This window comes from Notolepis coatsorum, assembly GCF_963971535.1.
Source record: "Notolepis coatsorum genome assembly, chromosome: 5".
NCBI classification, from domain to species: domain Eukaryota; kingdom Metazoa; phylum Chordata; class Actinopteri; order Aulopiformes; family Paralepididae; genus Notolepis; species Notolepis coatsorum.
The window spans coordinates 203,890,027-203,909,715 of record NC_140169.1 but is presented as its reverse complement, the minus strand read 5'-3'; the positions used below and the strand labels follow the sequence as shown (position 1 = coordinate 203,909,715).

At 44.5% G+C, this 19,689-nt stretch overlaps 1 protein-coding gene across 1 annotated transcript in view; it reads left to right on the top strand.

The window, feature by feature from the left end:
• Window positions 1-6,634: 6,634 nt before the first annotated feature.
• LOC311228517 (macrophage-expressed gene 1 protein-like) overlaps window positions 6,635-19,689 on the top strand; it is a gene marked incomplete at both ends in the record, with an annotated part of 55,082 nt that continues 42,027 nt past the window's right edge. The window contains 1 exon segment of the mRNA XM_084314419.1: window positions 6,635-7,096. Within this exon segment, the coding sequence (XP_084170545.1) occupies window positions 6,635-7,096 (462 nt within the window).

Below are 19,689 nucleotides of genomic sequence, written 5' to 3'. Positions count from 1 at the left end.
GTCACTTATCATGTGTGCTTAGCAAGGCCTGTGGCCAATACATAATCGAGGATTCTGTCTTCTCTCATTATGAAAAACGGCGTCCCTCTGTAGTAGGAGTGTACTGTGCCATTTTTTGTTGTGATGAAGGGTTGTGTGTGTCTTTGTGATCTACAACTGGGTTAGGTTTGGTCCACAGAAGCACATATGTAAGTCTGGACCGGGGCTCTTAAAGGGGCCCTCTCTGTTCTGTGTTTTTTCCTTTGTAAAACTCAGGTAGCAGGATTAGTACATGAGCTATGTGAGGCTGTTAGATGCCTCATGTAGCATGCTATGACTGTGTCATGCTCTATTTGTCATTACATCGTATCATGGGTGAGGGGTCATAAAGGGGTGAACTGGTAATCCTTTCCTCCCCTTTTCTGATTGGTCAGGGGTTAAAACCTCCTGTCCTTCAAGGTTCCTGTCACGTTGCTGTTCGGCACGTTACAGGGTAAGAGGGGGGGGGGGGGGGGGGGGTTTCCTGGTCCCACGCCCTGGAAGATTGGGCGTGTGCACCGCGGAAATTCCCCCGCCATAGAGTACGTCACTGATCGCGTCTCTAGTGGTAAGACTTCCGTGGGTTGTTCAGGTCCATGTTATGGATCTGTTTCAGGGAGTTGTCAGAGCTCCTCCTCACGAAGCTCCTCCTCAAAGAGAAGTGCCTCCTGTGAGTTCGGACTCTCCTTCCCAGTGAGGGAGCCTCCTCAGAGTTCAGAGCCTCCTCCTCAGATTGTCAAGGTGAGTAGAACTTCAAAAAGGAGTTCTGCTCTATTGTGTGTGTATTCGATTCAATTCGATTATTGAGTGTGTATTGGTTCAGTGCCTCCTCCTCGGAGAACCCTAACCCAAGTGTTACATAGCTCAATGTTGCAATATTTCTTTTCAATCTGTACAGCTCGCGTGGGAAGTCTCTCTGGGGATTCCCATCTCCTCCCTGTGGAGAGGGTGGTGGGATGTAAAAATGAAAATAATTTTTACCCTCAGCCGCGTCACGTGGGATTCATGTCAGTCTGTGTTTCTTTCTTTTTTAATAAAAAGAGGGAAGAACATGAAGCACGACGGCTCCTTGTCGTTCTCCCAGGCGACTTGGAGGAACAATGTCTGGTGTCTTGTTAGACTATCCATTGATGTGTTTGGGTCTCGACGCGTACATAAGTGCTGGCTCTGGGTGTTTCTGATGGGAATCACGCATGAGGCTGATGCGCCTCGGTTGCTTGTTATTAAAACAGTGTTTTTATAGAGCAACTGGGATGGAGTTTTGTCTCTTCCGAGCGCCAGTTTACTAGGTTGTCTCGACGAATTCTCGTTCATATCTGGGGGATGTTAACGGAATAGATCAGAACATAGGTAGAGGGGTCTCACGCCCTTGGGGTGGGCCACTGAGCGTGGTACAAATGGGACCGTCTGGGTGGCGCCCTCTTTTCATGTTTTAGATCGACACGCATACCTACCCCCTCTCCTGCAGTGGGCATGTCGGCGTGGTTAGGGCACGGGACTGGTTCTGGTTGCAGATCTGCTGTTCTGGTACCCTGAGGGACTTGTGCTTTTTTCGGGGGGAAAAATGCCGGGTTGGCCCGGGTGTCACAGGGTTAGGCGTTATGGAGACCCTTTGTTGGGTACATGTTGTACTCTGCGCTATTGTAATGGCTTACGGCCATACCAACCTGAACACGCCCGATCTCGTCCGATCTCGGAAGCTAAGCAGGTTCGGTCCTGGTTAGTACCTGGTTGGGAGACCGCCTGGGAATACCAAGTGCAGTACGCTTAGGGCTGGTTCTCCATTATTAAAACATTAAGTAATGTTTCTTAGACCCGTAGGCCTGGAATAACCCTTTTTTGAAAACTGAAACACTTGTACTGCGGTATAGCCAGTGTATACCCGCAGGTCAGTGGAGGCTGCTGACCAAATTTTTAAGTGAAGCACAAATTATTATATTATATTATATATTAAATTATATTTTTAAAACATCCCCCACTGTGTGTCAGTGGTCAGTGGACACAGATGAAAACATATTAACATTAGGTGACAGCGGACCTGACCAGATGAAAACATATTAGGTGACAGTGCACCTGACCAGATGAAATCATATTAGGTGACAGCGCACATGACCAGATCAAAACATATTAGGTGACAGCGCACCTGACCAGATCAAAACATATTAGGTGACAGCGCACATGATCAGATCAAAACATATTAGGTGACAGTGCACCTGACCAGATCAAAACATATTAGGTGAAGGTGACAAGGAAGCCACAGACTCATACCCCCCCGACACTCAACTAATGCATGACCTTGGTGGGCTCTAGGTCAACTCCTGAAAAGGGGGTCAATGTCAGACCTTGCAATCAAAAGTTAGGGGCGCACTGAAATTATGGCAAGGGTTATTAGCCCCCTAACTTTTGATTGCAAAGTCTGACATTGACCCCCTTTTCAGGAGTTGACCTAGAGCCCACCAAGGTCATGCATATCAAGTTTGGTCAATGTCAGACCTTGCAATACACTGTAAGGCACTGTAAGGCTACTGTCCTGCCTCACTTCCAGTGATGAAGCTAAGCTATGCTAACGGAGCATCTATTCCCAAAGCTAAAATGCACGCACAGAGACAAAAAAGGTATGCATCTTCTTGTCTAACTCCAGGGAAGATGTTAAATAAGCTAATTTCCCAAAATAGTGGAGTTATCCTTTAAAAGGAAAGATGAAATTACCTACCTGGGTTCCATCCTATAGAGGCAAATCTTTCCTGTGACAAAATGGGATCCAATGTAATAAAACTAAGTCAACCAACGAACTAGATTCCTGTACCGGATCTCCTCTCTGGTAAACAAGAATACCTTGAAGACTCTAACAGGAGCACTCATTCAAGGGTACTACGACTATGCTTGCACCTCATGGTACCAAAGCACCTCAAAGGCACTAAAAACAAGATTACAAACATCACAAAACAAACTGGTCAGACTACTGCTTGACCTTACTCCTAAAACCCACCTCACCCCTTCCCACTTTGACAACCTAGGATGGCTTAGAGTAGACGACAGAGTACAGCAACTTGCAATGGGCCTGGTCTATAAGATACACTACACCACTAAGATACCCATGTGCATGTCGAAATACTTCCCAAAGGTCAGTGAATACCACGACCACAACACCAGAGGGAGTTCCACAAATCATGTTCAACCCAGATAAAAAAAAATATATATATATTAGAAATGAAATTGCATAGGTCTATGAATCGATATCGCGATTCTGTTTCGATTAATTGCCCAGCCCTACAGTGTGTACAGTAAGTTAGCTTGGTGATCATCATTGTGATGTAGGCTAAGCTGGCTAGCTACTGTTAGCATACAAGCTTTTACAAACACTGTAGCCTACTTTTTCATCCACAACTTTTTTTCTGATCCAGATGCATAAGTCCACTTCTTCATGTTGCTCAGTTGCTGGTTTATACTTCGGTCCTAATGTTGGCGCAAAGTTTAATTTAGCCTGCCCTACTGTGTTACAGCTGTACAGCTTACTTAACTATCCTTGCTTTTTCAATGCTGCACACAGTCAAAACAGTCCAGCTGCAGCTCCGTAGGTTAGGTTTAGCTCTGGCCAATCTCAAGTTTCTCAAGTTTCTTTATTAGTTGTCATACAGAAGTACAGAATACTTTTATACAAAATGCTTCTTTCTGTTACATTTTGTATAAAATTATTCTGTACTTCTGTATGACAACTAATAAAGAAACTTGAGAAACTTGAGAAACCTAACCTACGGACCTGCAGCTGGACCCGTTTTGACTCTGCAATGCAGCAACCTCTGATTGGATTTCAAAGGCTGCCAATCATTCATCCGTGTATTATTGGATTGTCAAGGCTGTCAATCATTCAAACCTCCATTCAATGGCAAGAGTTTAACTGCACAGACCGTGCTTAGATGAAGTTAATAGCCTATTTTGATTGGCTATTATTTATTATTTATTTAACCCTGGTCAACCTGTGCAGATATTCTGCACGAATAATTACTGCAGTGCAGGCCTGCTCAGAGCGGTAAATTTTGGCAATTTTTGAAGAAAAAAAAAGAATTCACGGGCATTTTTTTTACAGAGGAAAACATTTATAATAAAATAAAAAATAATAATAATAATTAAAAAAAAAAATATATATATATATAGGTATATGTAAATTAATAATAATTATGAATTATGAGTGAATTTGTATTTCACGTGTTGTCATAGAGAAACCTCCACTGCCGCAGGTGTGTTTTGGAGTTTTTTCTTGATGGGAAATACTATATTATAGGAACAACCACTGCATGTGGTACCAAGACTGTGGTACCAGGACTCGAGCCACCCGAACAACTGCCTCTTTGAACTGCTGCCGTCAGGCAAGCGATACCGGAGTCTTATGGCGAGCACAGAAAGACTCAGAAGGAGCTTCTATCCCCAGGCCATCAGGCTGCTAAACGAACAATAATCGCTAAACGAACAATAATCACTATGCAACAACCATCAAATGCACACAGCACACACACCCACACGCACACACACACTCACTCAAACAAACAACACACTGCAGCACCCACTCTCCACACTTTAGATCACACAAACACACTTACACTTTATATTTATTGATAAAGGATTTGCACTACAACTCGTACACCTACTGTGAATTGTACCTAAACTGCACCTTGTCCATTTATGCCTTGCACTATATAGTATTGTATATTAGTACACTGCACAGTATTGTATATTGTATGGTAACTACGTCTACGAACATTGTACATATGTCTAAACTGAACACTGTGACCTCTTTTTTTTTCTTCTAATTTTTACTATGTTTTTATTTCATACTTATCTTGTCATGCACAGTCTCTGGAGCGCAACAGTAAGAAGCATTTTGTACAAAAGTATTCTGTACTTCTGTATGACAACTATTAAAGAAACTTGAAAACTTGAACTTGAAACTTGAAGAGGGTGGTTGATTCCCTGGTGTGTTGGAGCAGAGTCAACTCCCGGGTTACCCGGTTGAGTGTGCCCCTGTACGTTCATGACGTCTGCCAATCGTGTCAGCCTCTGCCTCGACCCCTCTGGGTCGGGGTTTTTTGGTGGAGGCTTTGTCATGGTGCGCAACAATGCCAGCATACGCCCCTTCCGCCGGTGGGGCTGTTTTCAGTTGACCCCTTTGGCGCCTGTCTCGTCCGCAGTGCTCCAGGCTCAGGTTACAGCCTGCTGCCTGGTTTCCCCGGTGCGCTGCCTGCTTCTGTTGGTTAACCTTTTTTGAGTGCTTTACGGCCATGCTGACTGCCTGTGTTACAGGGTCAGTGTGCCAGGCGGTGTACTATTGGGGGGAAAGGGCCCGCTCTTGGAGGGGCCCTATCCGAATACGCTGGCGATGTGGGGGGCGGTGTCACTAAGTGACCGCCTGGTGGGGTCTTGATGCCTGACGTCATTGACCTCTCCGGGCCCCCCTTTTTTCCAGGGGATCCAGTCCCTTCAGTGGGTCTGGGTCTTCCTTCGCGCTCCGCTGCTACGGCCTTGCCACGGGGTCGAGTTTGCTCTTGACCCCGTAATTTTGGGGGCAGTAACGAGGGTTGTTCCTTCTGTTCGTTCCCTGGTGGCATGCGGGTTGTGCGTGTGCGTAGTCGTGGGGTCAAGCCATGATCTGCTCACCCTGTGCGTTGAGTTGCTTGAGTTCCTCTTCGCACGGTCGGATCCGTCTCCCTCCCGTAACCCTCCAATAGGGAGGGTATCCTCCATTAGGGAGGGTCGGGGGGCTCGGTCCTCCCCGGTCTGATGGTTGTGGGGGGCCTCAGCGGGGTACATTTGTCGAGCTTTGGCTGCCGCTCAGCTCCTGTTATGCAACTGATGCTGAGCGGAGCCATAATGAAATAGAACGTAAGGTTATGTATATAACCAAGTTCTATGAATTATGGTGACGCTCAGCATCAGGACGCCGCTGCGGCCCTTGATCTTTCATTGTGGTGAAATTTGTTGGGAAGGAGATGAGTGTGTGGCCCCACCCCTGCTTATGTAGACAGCAGATGGGGGTGTGGTCAGACGGATGTTGGTATGTAAAGGGACATTTTGAAATGTATTCAGTGTATATCCACTGAAGCGAGATATATGCAACTGATGCTGAGCGTCACCATAATTCATAGAACTTGGTTATATACATAACCTTACGTTAATGCTGTATTACATTATCTTGACATGGTATAGCAAGGGTTAATGCTGTATTACATTATCTTGACATGGTATACAAAATGATTAGGCAATAGAGATGTGAACAAAAACTGCTCTTTCATTCTTTCCACAGGATTTCGTTTTTATTGAATTGTTTTCTTTTCTTATTTGCCTCAGTCACATGCAGAACAAATCTGAGTCAACAGCACAGAGTAAAATCGAAACCAAAAGCCAAACCAATCACGTGTGCGGCGTGCTAACTCTCTTGGTTGGTGTGGGCCGCATGCCATTCTTATCTCCAAGAGGCCCTCTCTGGGTCGACCTTGGAGTCGTCCAAGAAAATGTCTTGGCAAACTGACAAGAGGATGTACATGTCATACATCAGTGAGAGGAACTTGAGCTCCATGCAGTATTTCTTCAGATAGAAGACAGTCCTCGTCGCAGCACAGCCATGGCTCTGAGACCGGCGGCGGCTCTACTGGTTCTCTCTCTCCTCCAGGTCTGCTCCCTTCACCCTCTCCGGTGGCGGCCCACCAACGGGCTCCGACAGTGCCGCGCCTCCCCCGACCTCTCCATCCTCCCGGCTCTGGAGGTGCTGCCGGGAGGGGGCTGGGACAACCTGAGGAACCTGGACATGGGTCGGGTGATGAACTTCAGCTACTCCCAGTGCCAGACCACCGAGGACGGCCTCTACCTCATCCCGGACGAGGTGTTTGTCATCCCCCGGAAGGAGACGGGCGTGGAGACCAACTCCGAGATCATGCACTCTTGGCTGGAGCAACAGAGCTCCATGTCGTTCACCATCAACGCGGACGTGACCTTCTATTCCGCGCTCAACGCCAAGTTCTCCATAGAGAACCAGAGGATGAAGACTCACCAGGTCGGAGATTCATCAACCACAGCCGGAGTGCAGGTGACTTCAGACTGGCCATGATTATGATACGTTAAGGGGATAAACATTTGAGTCCTTCAGACAAAGAACCTTATGTCTTACTCTTTCTCTATCTTACTCTCTTTCTCTATTACTCTCTCTCTCTCTCTCTCTCTATATATATATATATATATATATATATATATATATATATATATATATATATATATATATATATATATATATATATATATATATATATATATATATATATATATATATATATATATATATATATTACTCTCTCTCTATTACTATCTTACTCTCTTTCTTGCTCTCTCTCTATTACTCTCCCTCTCTCTCTCTCTCTCTCTCTCTCTCTATATATATATTACTCTCTCTCTCTTACTCTAGTTTAGTTAGGGTACAGGGTACTACATGGTACTACAGGGTACTACATGGCACTACAGGGTACTACATGGTACTACATGGTACTACATGGCACTACATGGCACTACAGGATACTACATGGTACTACATGGTACTACAGGGCACTACAGGGTACTACATGGCACTACAGGGTACTACAGGGTACTACATGGCACTACAGGGTACTACAGGGCACTACAGGGTACTACAGGCAGGGCCGCCTGGGAGAAATGCGAGGCCCTGTGCGAGATTTAACGCGAGGCCCCCCCCCCCCAAAAGGTTAAAAAATAAAATAAAAAAATATATATATATATATATATATATATATATATATATTTTTTTTTATACAGTCAACATATTCTTAAATAATAGCGCTGCCCGAGGCGGGGCATGATACAGTCAACATATAGCAAAAGAGAGAGCGAGAGAGAGCTCCCGTTCTACAGTCAATATACAGTGTACAGAGAGAGAGAGAGAGAGACACATTGGAAAGAAATTGAAATGCTATTTGGCCCTAAACAGAGAGTACACAGTGGCAGAATACCTGAGCACTGTGACTGAAGATCCTTGAGCACAGCCTAGCCATCGAGAAAGGCCGCCATAGGCAGACTGTGTGTGTTAGAAAGAGAGAGAGAGAGAGAGAGAGAACATGTGTGTTTGTCATGTGTGTGTTAGAGAGAGACTAGAGCATGTATGAGAGATTCAAAAGGACAAAGATCAACACTTAAATCCAAGAGAGAGAGAGAGAGAGAGAGAGAGAGAGAGAGAGAGAGAGAGAGAGAGAGAGAGAGACACATTGGAAAGAAATTGAAATGCTATTTGGCCCTAAACAGAGAGTACACAGTGGCAGAATACCTGAGCACTGTGACTGAAGATCCTTGAGCACAGCCTAGCCATCGAGAAAGGCCGCCATAGGCAGACTGTGTGTGTTAGAAAGAGAGAGAGAGAGAGAGAGAACATGTGTGTTTGTCATGTGTGTGTGTGTTAGAGAGAGACTAGAGCATGTATGAGAGATCCAAAAGGACAAAGATCAACACTTAAATCCAACAAGAAGAGGGTCTATACCAGAGAAACCAAAGCAGCAAGGAGCCAATGGCCGACATCAGCTAAATAGGCTAGCCAGGTACTGTGACACCAGGCCACACACAGCTTTGGCCAACGGCCCAACGCTACCCAAGCTACACAAACGACCAAGACATTCACACACAGCACATGTCGTATCTCCAAATGTTGTGAAGTAGCATATGTTTTGCCTGGAAAAAAACATCGTTATTAACAAAACATTCGGGAGGGGAAGGAAGGAAGAGTGGGGTAATGTCATGACATTTTCATTAATCTTACCTGCACAAAAGGAACGCAGGGCGAAAGGCCGCAACACAGGTCTCCACGTTGACGAAAGGCCTCTCGCTGGCGGGACAAAAATAAGCCAGAACCCCCTGCTATTCTCACGGCTAATGTCAATGGTCGTAGCACAAGCTAACAGCTAACTCTAGCCTAGGCTAACTGATACGTTAGCTGCCGGCTGCGCACGTTACTTTGATGCTATCAGTTAGCCAGTTAGCTCAACCCGGCTATCGCTAACCATTAGCTAACGCACTACCACTGAAACTACAACATGAGAAAAGCAATACAGGCGCTGACACCAGGCCACACACCGTTAGCTACTAACTCCATACTACAACAGGCTACAGCTAGTCGACCAGTTTGGCTCCAGAGAGAGAGAAAGAGAGATAGGTCCACGGCGGGAATATAATCATAGGTTGACTCACCATAACGCAGTATCAATGCGGCGCCAATGGTAAAGTTGGAAGGAGACTTTCTTGGCCCACGGTGTAATTTCTTCTGATCCATGCTGCTTTTGAAAAGACATCCACTGGCTGGCTCCTCCGCGCTGAATTAGATCATCCCTCTACCTCGTGTCGTGTGTCTTCTTCTTCTTCTTCTTCTTCTATTACGGCGGACGGGATAAGAGACCGGAAACACTATCCTAAAATCTGTAGAGCAGCAAAGCCACAGAAACCGGAAAACTGCAGTCTGCAGAGCCGCAGAGGCAGGAACAAGTCAGACACATTCTACAAACGTGTCTAATGTGAAATATATAAGCATATAAGCAAAACTAGATTTTAGGTATGTGATGAAAAAGGGCCTCGCGGGAAGGGGGGCCTCGCAAAAAAAAATAAAAAATAAAAAAAAATAGGCCCTGTACGACCGCACTGCTCGCACACCCCCTGAGGCGGCCCTGACTACAGGGTACTACATGGCACTACAGGGTACTACATGGTACTACATGGCACTACAGGGTACTACACGTCTGCTCTTTTGCAGCACCACAAACATGGGAACTCTCTAACTCTTCCCCCCCCCCCTTCTCTCCTCCACACTGCCTGTGGAGCTTTTTTCCCTATTGTTAGGTTTTAGTGAGTTTTTCCTTACCTTCGTGTGGGGTATGTCTGGGAGTGCTTGCATTCTTTCATTTATTTGCATTCATCTAAAACATTTTGGACCTTATGGTGTTCTCGTTCTGTTCTTGACTTATTGTTATGTTTTCTTCTTGACTTTAAAGAAGACCTGTACGGCCCATGGGGACATTAACGTGTGTTGTCGGGCCTTATAAATAAATTTGATTTGATTTGATTTACTCTCCTCTATTACTCTCTCTTGCTCTCTATTTCTCTCTCTCTTTCTCTCTCTCTCTTTCTCTCTCTATTAAGTTCTCTGTTTTAAGTTTTCAGATAAACATTGTTTTCTAATCAACCTAATTATGTAATGATGGTAAGTTGGAGTGTTGTGTACATTCATCGTTAATCCTTGTACCCATGCATGAGATCAAACAGCATGCCCCCCCCCACACTCATTAATATAATATATATATATAATAGTAGCAGCAGTTTTTTTTATTCAGTCATCACACACAATACAATAATATGCACATCATTCCATGTCAACAGGTTTTGATTCTGTCAGTGACTGAACAGGTTCAGGCTGAAACCTAATGCGTATATATATACCTGTCCTATATTCTTATCAAAGTAAGCAAATTAAACAAAAACTAAGGAAATCACAAAATAAAACATATTCACATTTGTAACCTTCAAAAATAGCTATACAAACCAAAAGGGAATTTCTCATTCTTAAATGTATATCAGCATTCCACAAGCTAACCCCAACAATAGAAATACATCTCCTTTTAATCCCTGTCTTAGATTTTTTAACAGTTTTACAAATGTCTCTCAAACCAGATGTTCTTTCCTGTATTGAAAAGATTCTTTGCATACAGTCCAGGAGTAACTTTGCTTTAGCTCTGTACATTATTTGCATTATTTTATAATAAACAGAATCATTAATAACTTTATAAACAGTGGATTTGTGTGGTCATAGTAAGCAGCCTTATAATGCTCCGAATGAGCCACTTTTGCAGTAAGACTATTGGATTTACAGTCTTTTTAAATGTCAACCATCGTACTTCCACACAGTATGTAAGGAAGTGTAAGTGAGCAGTAAATTATATACAAGGTCTTATAGTTTAATATATCCTTAGATTTATACACAATTGCTACTGATTGTAACATCACAGTTTTTAAATATCCCCATCTATTTCTTTTTGATTACCAAAAACCATGAATTTAGTTTTCTTGATATTAAGAAACTTTATTAAAGGAAAACTCCAACATTTTGGGAAATTAGTGTCGTATATTATCTAAACAAAACATGTAAATTAAACAATAGAAATTATGCACCTATTTGTAATAGCAAAGAAATAGGATGGCCAAAAAGACTAGGTTCTTTTCTCTTAAAAACAGAGACTCACAGCCATGCCAAATCACCTGTTAAGTTAACCATACATTTGAGTCAACAAAAATGCTGTCAACTGACCTCAGTCTAAATGGTGACAGATGGCCAAAAGTTACCTTGAGATGTAAGGAGAGAAACACTGAACACAGCTGAGGGAGGTCAGATTACCTCTAAAAATGGACTTAGGTTAAACATTGCCACACACATGGCCAAAACTGTAAGAGTCAGCCTTGGTAAAAGCTGTAACAAAGTTGCACGTTATTTGTGGAAGTTAATTAGTTATTAGGTCAGGGAAGGACAAATGTGGCTAGCCTTCAAATAAGCTGAGACCAGCAGAAAAACGTGTTTGTGTAAGGGTTAGAAGGTATTTTATGACTACACAGCCCCACAGTTCAAAGGAAGGATGATCTTATCTCTTTTCATACAGATATACTGAGAGCAGGATGAAAACCATACAGGAGACCACTCCTTAACTTACTGAAAAGTGTCTTCAATTATCGATGCATATAGGCCAACAAGTCAATATCTATGGCAAGGCTAAATATTTATAATGTAATGTCTAAAATGTAATGTTAGAAATTACAATAACCACATGATTGTAATTAATCTGATAAAGTCTTTTTCAGGTATAATAGAAGGTACAAACACTAATAAAAGAAGCGATGTGTTGGTCTTTGAAAATTACCAAACAATATATATGTGGCTATGGCGTCAGGGAATCGCGGAGAAGAGTTGCCTTGGCAACCAGCACCAAACTAAGAAGGCCTCGGGTTGCCGAGACAACCAAAACCACACCGGGGAATGCTCTGACGGCCGCAGCCGATCAGGCCATGGACCAAAACTGCCACACCAAAGAGATGATTAGATAGAAGAAGATCCTGTACTTGTTTGATTCATAGATGTGTTTATTAAGAATGGAATAAACACCCCATTTGTTTGATTCAAACCACCTAGTCTGCGCTTCCTTCCTACAACAGAACCACATTGAAATGCAAACGATGGAGAGTAGAAGGGTACAAACTATACGATCACAGAGACTAAGATAAAATGAAAGAAAGACACATCAAATGGTGCCGAGACCCGTGCTGAATTCGACCAAAACCGGTTGAAGACGACGAAAGCTACTTCTAAAATGGACCGAGAGATTCTCTCCCTCATCGACGCCTCTATGACTGTTTCACCTAAAGATGGTGCGTCTGAATTGGTGGAGGTCGAGCAGTTTCGAACAGGGTTTTTGCTATAAGTAGATGTAATGGACCAAAAATATGTTGATGTCGGAAGGCACCAGAGACCAGGATTCACAACCTGTCTCTGGTCTCGGCCGCACCAACAGCACTTGATAGGTTAGGGAATTGAGGGGTGTTCAGTTAGAATACCTAGGATTAGTGCAATGGGATGATGTGATAAGACTATTCTAGGTAGAATCGGCACTAATGTGATGAAAAAGAGGCGGGATCAAGATTGATCAAATACAAATATAGAACGAAGGGCAATGAGTTTATAGGCAACTAAACGCTATATGAACAATTGAAAAGTCTAGGGGTATACATGGTTGGTTGAGGGGAATGGTTATAATGGTACCACGATTCGTTCATTTAAACTGCGTCCAAGCTCTGCGGCGATTGGGTGAATGAAGCGTGGGAATCGTTATGGGTTTACGAGACCATCCCGTCAGTCAAAATATGTGGCCTCCGGTAAAGAAGGGATTAAACTGGTTTTGTATTTAGTTCAGATCGCGCCGACCAGGTGAGATTTTCATGCCAGTCCGCTTAGCAAAGCTTCTCTTTTAGACTCGGCGCGCAGGGCAAACAAACGATGGAAGACGTTCCACGCGAATTTGTCTAGACGTGATCCGACATCATCTCCTTAAGATTCGCCTTTTGTCTGAATCTAAGAAGGTATCGGCTCGTGGAGGAGAGAGAATCGTAGAAGTGGGGTTTGTGGTCGGACGGTGAGCACGATTTGGCAAACAGACCTCCACTTAATGCCGACAAATGGCCTGCACAGACTCTCCACAGAGCGACGGTATGAAGATGGAGAGAGCGGTGGGGTATAGCGGGATGAAAATACAAGATCTTGGAATATAAAGCACTTTGGATGAAGGAACTGCGCTTGCTTGTGATTAGGACATAGGGAAGAATTGTGTGAAATGGGCGAGGTTTAGGTTAGGAAATGTGCTTAGGACGGATGTGGCCAAATGAATGGTATGTTTATAAATAGGACGATGTTTTGCTAAGTGTATATGGTTGGATGGATGTCTGTTTAGAGGTTATGAGTGAATGCCAATGTTTTTGTATCATTATAAAACTCTAGTGACCAAATCAGCCGCGGAGAAACCATAACACTGTCCGTTGTATAAAGACTAGGTTAGCTTGCTACATTAGCCGCGAGGACGACAGCGATAACGTATGGACGCTGCGTTGCGATATCGAGTGAATTGAGTGAATGGCGAGAGTGATGGAACCAAAATGATGTGTGAGATTCGTTGACATTTTTTAAATCGTGGTATTAAGGTCTTAATTTAATGTAGTAGGAATCAAAAGAAGCGATTTTTTGGGAACTGATGACGTCACTAGTGACGTCTGCTCGGAGGGGGCTTTGGGAGCGTTGGATTTAAAATACTGTGTATTTCGGCCAGGCGGGGCCAAACGGGCGAGCGAACTAATATGAACATGGTAATATATGATCTGTGAACTGGCGAGATTAAAGTTATGTTGCGGGGTATAACTGGGTTGCGCAAACGTCGCGATGTGTGGTGCCGCTCGAATCAACGGGATAATGGGCTATATAGGAGACCACATTATGGAGGCTAAACTAGGCTAACGGAGCTAGCAGTGCGAAGCTAACGAAGCTAAAATGCTAAGCTACCTGTGCTAACAATGTAGCATGATTGAACTCTCGGGGAATATCGCGTGTTGCTACTCTTGGTGGCTGGTACGGGACCTTAGGGAGGAGCGGACAGTAACTTCCGGTATAAAGGGATTCTGGGGATTGTGGTTTATTATAGAGTAAAGACGTCGATTTGACGTTGTGTGGTGATGTGCTGCGTGATGACGCACTTGTGAGGGAGGGGGAGGGCGCCTCCTGCAGGACGTTGTGAGTACTGTAGTACAATAGAGGTGATGAACGAACATTACAGCAGGGGGCGGTGTTGCCTCTTAGATTATTACACCTCTCCTTCACATGTAAACGGGGAGCCGTAGCGGTCATTTTGTAGTTTTTATAGGTTTTTTCGTTTTTGAGTGGCGACCATCTTGGAAATGTGTAGTTCTTTTTATCGGTTTTTCCAGTTTTGAAGGACGAATGTATATACATTTAGTCAATCTATATCTGTTGTGGGCCCAGTATGATGGCACTAGTGGGGTAGGAATGTGACGGATGTGTGGGTTTGTTTGTAACTTTACTAGATGTATTATTCCAATATTAGGTAGCTAATGAGGTGACTAGTATGGTTGGAACGGGTGGACGGTGTGTGTCGGTTTGCGCATGCGCGCCACGGTGCCATCAGTACAAGGGGGATGGATTATGGGCTTTTATTAAGGCAGTGGACAGTGGAGGGCTATAGGGGGCGGTGTTGGACAGGACGAGTTGGAATACACAGCGACGTTGTGTGCTGTGACGGGACTTGCGTGAACCCCCCCCCCACCCCCTACTCCTCTGTGTCTCTTTCTCCCTCCCTCCCTCTCCCTCCCTCCCTGCCTTCCTCCCTCCCTCCCTCCCTCCCTCCTTCCCTGCCTCTCCCCCCCTCATCCCTCTCTCCCCCCCTACTCCGTCTCTCTATCCCTCTCTCCCAGCTTGACTTTGTTGAAGTAACAGGTTCTCAAAAGGAGTTTTATTCAAGGTAGATTGCCTTTATGGTAAGGCTTAAAGCATTGGTTATATTAATGTAGTGTTTACTTTCTAAATTAGGATTACATAAGGATAAGTTAATATTCATGGTTATTTGGGTGCCCCCCCCCCCTCTCCTCTTCCTGATGTAGGTCTCTCCTCCCTCCATCCTCCCTCGCACTCTCTCTCCCTCTCACTCCCACAATCCTTCTATCTGTCTTTCTCTCCCCTCTCTCCCTCCCTCCCTCTCTCCCTCCCTCCCTGCCTTCCTCCCTCCCTCTCTCTCTCCCTCCCTCCCTCCCTCCCTCCCTCCCTCCCTCCCTCCCTACCTCCCTCCCTCTCTCCCTCTCCTATGTCTCTCCCCCCTCCTCCCTCCCACTGTCTAATCCTTCTGTCCCTCCCTCCCTCCCTCCCTCTCCTCTCTCCCTCCCTCCCACTCTCTCTCCCTCCCTCTCTCTCCCACAATCCTTCTGTCTGTCTTTCCCTCCCTCTCTCCCTCCCTCCCGGTATCTCCCCCTCCCTTTGTTTCCTCACTATCCCTAGCTCCCTGCTTGATACTGTTGAGCTGCCAGGTTTGCAAAGGTGTTTTTATTCAGGTTGTAGTGCCCCTGCAGTAAGATTTAAAGTATAGTGTTAGATATTAGGAACTCCATGCAGACTCTTTTAGTCTGATTAAAGTAGGGTTTGATTTAAGTTAAAGTTAGGCAGCAGGTGCTGAAGATAGTGTTTGAAGTCCTGTGGGTTAACTGGACCAGGCAATACGGTAAGGTCTGCTAGTTAATTCTAAAAAGTTTTTGATAAAGTTAATGTTCAATTGGGAGCCCCCCCCCCCCTTCCTCCGTCTCTCTATCCCTCTCTCTCTTCCCTCCTTCCTCTGTCTCCCTCCCTCCTTCCCTCCCTCCCTTCCTTTCTCCACGTGTGCCCCCCCCTCCAATGCTTGCTTTCGAATGGTTTATGGGTATGCTGCAGACCATTGCTAGGTTGGGTAGTGGACTGCTAAGTTGGGTTTAGGTTTCCATTTAGGGGTCCCTCCATCTCCCTGACTGGCCCTGAGGGTAATAATCAGCCTTGAGTGTGGCGTGTATGTTTAGACTGGGGGCAAGGGGTCCAAGCGGTTATTATGAAGGGAATGGGTTTTACATTAGGTTGGTTTTGTTTAGAGACGGTTGAGGTGTAGGAATGGGGCGTTTTTTTTATTTTTAGACAAGGTGTCAGTCCCCTGGTTCCCCCTTCTGTTGGGGTCCTTGGAAACAGGGTTGGCTTTGCGTCTTGTTGTGTGTTATTGGTTAGATGTTTGGTTTGAACTGCGTGGCTATTATGTATGTGAAGTAGGTACCGGATGAGCGCTGGCCTGTCTGGGTACAGGTAATGGTAGGACGAGTTGTAATATTCCTTGGAAAAAGGGGCTTGGGGTGTTTTTCGTTCGGATTCGCAACTGAAGGAAGAACGCTTTGGGCTGAGAAATGGCGGGTCTCTGTGAATTCAGGGATCTGGGGGGATATTGCTGTGGATATAGTGCTGGTGTCCATGAGTTTAATAACATGAACAACTGGGCTATATGACGGTCAAGGGTTTAGTGATCTAAGTTGCTAAAATTTAATTTTTTCCCTTGATGGTAGTTGGAGGCGGAGACAACACCAAAGGATTTGTTGGTGTTGTAAGAGGGAAAATGTGTTAATGTATAAATGAAAATTATGTTGTATGAAGGATGTGAGGCGAAGTTAATGTTACATTTATACTTAGTCAATACGCTAAGCGGTCATTTAAAGTATAAAATGAGATCGGAATGACGGATTCATCAAAGCAAAAAGAAATTGGAACAGATGAAGGACCAGATTTACCAAGAATATTAGACAATTGATAGGCTCTGTGGAACTAATGATTGTGTTCCCCAGAGAATCATGTGAAAGGAACACACAAAAGATTGGAACCTCCAGTTTTCCGGTTGGAAGAACGGACAAAAACAAGCTAAGGCTGTATCGTTATGGTCAAATAAATCACACCAAATCTCTCTAAAAATATTAGTATAGTGTTGCCCGACATTTCCAATGCATAACAGATAGTGGAAATAACAAGGGAAATGACACTGATGTTAAGTTTGGGTGTTTTTGCTTTCTTTCTGCACAGGTGCTCGGCAGGACAGATGGGGCTCTGACGATTTCAATACCAACTGGGGAAACGGCTATATAAGCCTTGGTATAAGTATGAATGATAAGCCATTTATTAATCCCTGTCTGCACAGATACAAATCAGGAAGTATGACTGATTTTTAACTCAAGTTTGTAAAAATAGTTTTAGAGACAGAGAAACTTGTTCTTCCAAACGGTAAGTGCAGGAGTGTTTGAAAGTGGTGAGAATGTCGGTTACACAGGAAGTTCACCTTAGTGGAACATTGATAGAAACAACTGAAGGTTTAGAAGCAATAACAATAGCAAAAGTAGACAATCTGTCTATTTCAATAACTGGAAATGTCACAATAGAAGTGAAGAAGCCATGGCCAAAGATATTCAGGCCTTTACAAAACCTTGTGTTTAAGTATAGGAAAGGAGGTCGTTATAGATTGAGAAACCAAAACAAAAAACAGAAAAAGAGAGCACGAAGCGCGATGAAAAGAAATAATGCCGATAATAGCATGCTGACAACCTTTGCAGACACTCCCGTAGAAAGATTAATACCTGAAGTTAATCTGATTGAGTTGGATGTGATGGAATTCCCTCAGGTGACCAGCATAACAGAGGGACTGGAAATAATGACTTTGATTCCAATACAGGGGGTCTTACAGGAGAGAGAACCAGAGACAACGGTATTACTCCAACCAGAACCGATCCACGCTGGAGTGTCCATTGCAGGTGACTGCAGTTTAACCAAGGGACAAAGAAAGCGACTGAAGCGAGCTGCGTTGTTACGGCCGTCCCACGAAGTCCACTCTGGCCGTACAGCTGGAACAGAGACCGACAGCAGGTATGGAAATATACACGAACAGTTTCCACAGCCTACCCGTTTCCCATGTCCAGTCGTCCCTCGAGACCAAAGCCAGGATGAGAGGCGTGGGCCGGTGACGAGGAGCCAGACAGCGAGGGCCAGGGTGGAGGAGGAGAGGATGACGTGCCTCTCTCCAGAAAGACAGAGAGCATTCACGGAAGCGTCCGAAAGACATGAGACAGTCCGTAGAAAACTGGTGGAGAAGCAGCTGGCGATTGACCAAGTCATACGCGAGAGGGAGATGCTAGAACAAGAGCTGGCGAAACAGACTGTGATCATGAGTGATGTAATTTTGGAAGTTATGTTTCGTACTGCAGAACAAGGACTCAGTGAACAAGAGAAGTCACTTGCTCTGTTACCTGAACGGGGAGCGGAGCAGCGAGGGAATGATGACGGCCGCAGGAGGGGTGAGTTTCCAGGCCCCTCCAAACAACAAGAGGCCCAAGGAGCGGCGGCTGAAAAGGACAGGTATGCCCCTCTCTCCTCCAGGCAACAGGACATGCAACCAGAGGACCGGAGAGGGGTGGACCTGGCGGGAGCTGTGGGATGCCAGCCGAGAGACTGCTGGGGTTGTGGTAAACTGGGACCGCCTGGATAGCCGGCATCGGCTGAGTGCTGGCAATGTGGAGAGATCGGCCATCTTGCTCGATCATGTGGCAAAGGGTGGCGGGCTCAGCAAGAGTCCATCAGACGGCGAGAGTCCAACAGACAGCAAGAGTCCATCAGAAAACAGACATGCTGGACATGCGGAATGTTGGGACATTTTCAGAGGGAGTGTAAAGAGGTTGTGTCTGCAAAGGCCATAGGTTGAATAAGAGCGAAGCGGGAATGCACAGGAGAAGCTAATAGTGCTCGTGAAAATAGAGTTATTAGTAAATTAAAATGGAAAATGCGACTGATTAGAATAAAAATAGAAAAGAAGATACATAGATAGGTTAAAAGGTTAGATTAGGTGTGCAAGTTACTAAAACGGTTTGGAAGACTAACAAGGGTAAGTTGGGGCTGTAGAGGGAGGAAGTAACTGGCTGATGCGTGGCAAATCGTACTAACAAAAATTATGGTTTTAAAAAAAGGAACAATGGAACATTTTAAATATTAGACAGAGTAATAACAAAGGACTACTTCAGTAGTGATTATACATACTTGATCCAAGGGTGGTCAAGGAGACTTAAAAAAAAAAATATATATATATATATATATATATATATATATATATATTTTCTTTATTTCTTTTTAAATTTTTAATTCTTCTTTCTTAGTTTTTACGGGGGTATGTATGCCTCTAAGATGATAGTTTAATTCTGTTTGATGGGTGTGTTGCATGGAGACACTCACAATTTTTGTTTATTTGTTTGCAATTTTCTTTGTTTTTGTTTGACACTGTATTTTTTTTAGGAACTGACTGGCTGGGGGGATCTCTCGCCGGTCAGGGATAGCAGGTGGTGGTGACACAGCGGGACTGGTAGGAATGTCTAATATAATGGGCTGGAAACTAAGGGTGGACGAGAGCTGGTTCATGATTTTGTTTTCCGCTCATTGAGAGTCCAGAAGTAGGATCTGGGGAGTTGTGTCACGTTTTTTTGTATGGTCAGTGTTGGGGGAAC